The following is a 3490-nucleotide window of genomic DNA, read 5'->3' on the forward strand; positions in this document are numbered from 1 at the left end:
TGTTTTTGTTTTTTGATGATCATCCAGATGTTTATTGAGAAGATTTTCTTGTGTGGTGACAGGGTCCTCTGTGGATGGCTGCCATTAGTTCTGTGGAAGTTTTTCCTACTTGCTTGACTGTGGGAAGGCACTGGGGTCAGAGGAACCAAGGCTTCTGTTTTTCATGCTGAAAAACATCTCTAAATAAGTAACCTTAGAGATGAAGCTCTCTCCGTCTCCTCTTCTTTCCCATGACTTTTCCTCTTATGAGGAAGCAGTAGAGTCTTGCTTAGAAGATAAGCCTGGGCTTCCTGGCCAACATCCTCCTTAGAGCTGCCTTTACCTCCTGGTTCTTCAAACTGTAGATAAGGGGGTTCAGTAGTTGGGTCACCACACTGTACTGCAAGGATAGCACTTGCTCCAGGGCTGAGCCAGAAGGTGGAGTCATGTACCTTGAAGAGAATTGCACAAAGGACAAAAATGACCTCAGACAGTGGCCACAATGATGTTGGCAGCATGGTTCATCCCATCACAGACTCTGCAAAGAGGATGCTCAGGGCTGAGTCAGCTATCACTGGTAGAAGCATCTAGAAATGACTGTATTATCAGTGAGAAGTCTGTCATTTCTGCCTTTAAACACTTCCATAGATGAATTATACAAAACATTATAGGAGCTGCCCAAAGGAAAAAGGAAGTTCAGTAGCATATCAAGTGCTACAGATTAGAACAAAAAATAATTTCATGCATTTCTGTAACACTTCACTTTTCAAAATACTTTTCCTTAGTAATTATGATGACAATATGAGGATTTTTTCCTCTTCTTTTTCTTATATACACAACTGTTTTTTCCCATCTTATGATGATTATTCCTTACAAAACTATGTGCTAGTCCAATAATGTTGTCATTTTCCCCAAACATTTATGGGGAGTTACCTCAGAATTACAGCACATTATTTTTATAATGTGTGGTGGAATAAAATTGTGTCCTTTTTAGTATGTTTGTCTTTGGCTTAGAAAACAAGCTAAGCTTTATAAATGAAGTGAAACATAAAAATTTTGTGTTTAGCTTGAGATATGAATCCAAAAGAGTAAGATTAAAATTTTTAATGTAACTTGTTAAGTGTTACTGAGAGTATTTCCCAAAGAAGCATTACCTTTTTTTTTTTTTTTTTGCAATTGTGCCATTATCATTGGAATGTTCTTTTTGGGTTTGGTGTGCTTGATTAAAAAAGATATTCATTTTACTGTCATTTTTTAATTTTTAAATTATCCCTTCTAACATATCTGTGAAATAGGTAGGAGAAATCTTGCACCCCCTTGTGGCAAATGAGGAGACTGAGACAAAGAGCTGCAGAAATTTGTCCTCAGGCTCAGATGAGCTCTCCTGGGCCTCGCTTTATTTTTTCCCATGCCACACTTCTTACCAAGTAAGAAACAAGTGAGAAAAGTATAGAGCAATTTGTGCAAATCCATCTCCATTTCACTAGTATAGAGAACAGGCCATTAGTTACTGTTTCCTAGGAAGCAAAGACACATAAACTAGAGCTGTTTATGTTTGAGAGAAACATGGTAGAAAAGAACTTGCAGTTTCAACTCAGGGAGACTTGGTTTATATTTAGGTTCCATTCCTAGCTGGTTCTGGCAACTTTTGTAAGGTACTTGGTTACTCCTGAAACTCAGGTTTCTTATCAGAAGTTGACATTAATAATATTTTTTCTGTGTTGTGATACATATTAAAATTGAGCTTGATTATGTAAAGCAGCTGTTGTATAGTAGATGCCTAATAAATAAACCAGAAATAATCTGTGGAGACATGAACTTGCAGTAAGAAGGAGAAATGGCATTGGTTTCAAAGATGATGTATTTTATTTTATTTTCTTGTCTAGCACTGAATAAATGTCTACCAGAGGCCCTGTGATTTTCTTTTGATGACTCTGAAAATCATAGGTTAATGAAAGTAAGAAAATCTTGAGTTCTTGTATTAAGTTAGTTTTCAGAGTAAACAATTGAGGCCTCAGAAAGAAAATGGATTTTTTAAAATAATTCACACATCAGGCCAACAACAGAGCCAGAACTAGAATCTAGGCCTACTGATTCTAGTACAATTCTTTTCCTGCTACTCTGCAATGCTCCATCTACAGAGCAAGTTTACTTAGTGTGAAAAATATCCTACATTTACATTCAAAGGTATAGCAATGACATACCTGAAAATTCCTGAACCATAAAAAATAGTGGCCACAAGAAAATGAGATGAACAGGTAGAGAAGATCTTGTTCCAACCTGTGGCAGAGTTGATCCCCAGGGCTGTCAGGATAATACAGGTGTAAGAACCCACCAATAGGACAAGAGAACCAAGGCCCAGGACCACCATGGTGGTCAGGATGGAGGCAATGCTAATGTAGGGGTCAGAACAGGTCAACAGGAGCACTGGAGGAAGCTCACAGGCAAAACTGCGGATGAGGTTTGGGCCACAGAAATCCTGCTGAGCTAGGAGGATGGTGTTAAGTAGACCAGTCCCCATTCCTATGGCCCAGGAGGCTCCTGCCAGGCCGGCACACACCTTCTTGTTCATAATCCCAACATACAGCAGTGGGTGGCACACAGCCTGGTACCGGTCATAGGCCATGACTGAAAGGAGGCAAGCTTCGGTGGCCCCAGAAAATATGATCAAGGCAATCTGGGTGAAACATTCGAGGAAGGATATAGTCTTCCACTTGGAGAGCAGGTTCTCTAGCAGCTTAGGCACAATGACTGAGGAATAGAAAGCATCCAGGAGGGAGAGGTGACTGAGGAAGAAGTACATGGGGGTGTGGAGGCGGGACTCAGTCCTGATCACCAGCAGCATCAGCAGGTTCCCTGTGAGGGTCAGGAGGTAAATCACCAGGAATGTTACAAATAGTACTACCTGGATGTGAGGGTTGTTGGATAGTCCTTGGAGAGCAAACACAGTGACTCTGGTGGTGTTGCCAGCTTCCATGGAGCATTCGAGTTTTCTTTCAGAGGGACAAGAACAGAAAAGAATGCTCCAGTGTGCTATGAGTCTCAGAGGATTAGTGGGGATGAAGTGTCATGAATAAAGTTTCAGGGCTGACCCAGGACAGATTTTGTAGCAGAAGCAACCTTGCCATGTCAGACCTTATCAACCCTTTCCAGCTCAGGGCAATAATCTATTGGCTAAGATGGAGAAGGTGGGAAGGAAGAGTGTAGAGAATCAAACTTAGAGAGGAAGGAGAGAAAAAAGAGGTTATTGAGACTGGAGAAGGAAACGAAGGGAGTTGGAAATAGCCACCAGTGCACTGAGAAGTACCGTTTCCAGTTCCAAAAAGAATGGAGTTCAAACCACAGAAAGGCTCACTGGCATAGTGAGTAAGCAATATAAACATGTTGGCCGCCCATCTGGTTTACAGTCCATGATGCATGTTTGTATGATTGGCAGAGGTATTGTGACAGCTGATGATGGCACAAGACCTTCTTCTGTCACTGTAAGTTCATGAATTATTCACTTGAGTTT

The 3490-nt window shown here is 40.8% G+C and overlaps 1 protein-coding gene across 1 annotated transcript; it reads right to left on the minus strand.

Moving 5' to 3' along the window:
* Positions 1 to 268: 268 nt before the first annotated feature.
* LOC145545656 (olfactory receptor 5BS1-like) lies at positions 269 to 2956 on the minus strand. Its single transcript, XM_081590494.1, has 2 exons — positions 2184 to 2956; positions 269 to 431 (listed from the first exon to the last, which is right to left on the minus strand). The coding sequence occupies exons 1-2, from the start codon at positions 2954 to 2956 to the stop codon at positions 269 to 271; spliced, it is 936 nt and encodes a 311-aa protein (XP_081446620.1).
* Between the last annotated feature and the right edge of the window lie 534 nt (positions 2957 to 3490).

The sequence above is a fragment of the Giraffa tippelskirchi genome, chromosome 4 (assembly GCF_054371585.1).
Source record: "Giraffa tippelskirchi isolate mGirTip1 chromosome 4, T2T-mGirTip1v1.2.pri, whole genome shotgun sequence".
In the NCBI taxonomy this organism is placed as follows: domain Eukaryota; kingdom Metazoa; phylum Chordata; class Mammalia; order Artiodactyla; family Giraffidae; genus Giraffa; species Giraffa tippelskirchi.

Coding starts and splice junctions, on each gene's coding strand:
- LOC145545656 (XM_081590494.1), bottom strand. CDS start 2,956: ATGGAAGCTGGCAACACCACCAGAGTCACTGTGTTTGCTCTCCAAGGA. Junction 432..2,183: donor TATGGTTCAGGAATTTTCAG/GTATGTCATTGC, acceptor ATTCTCTTCAAG/GTACATGACTCCACCTTCTG.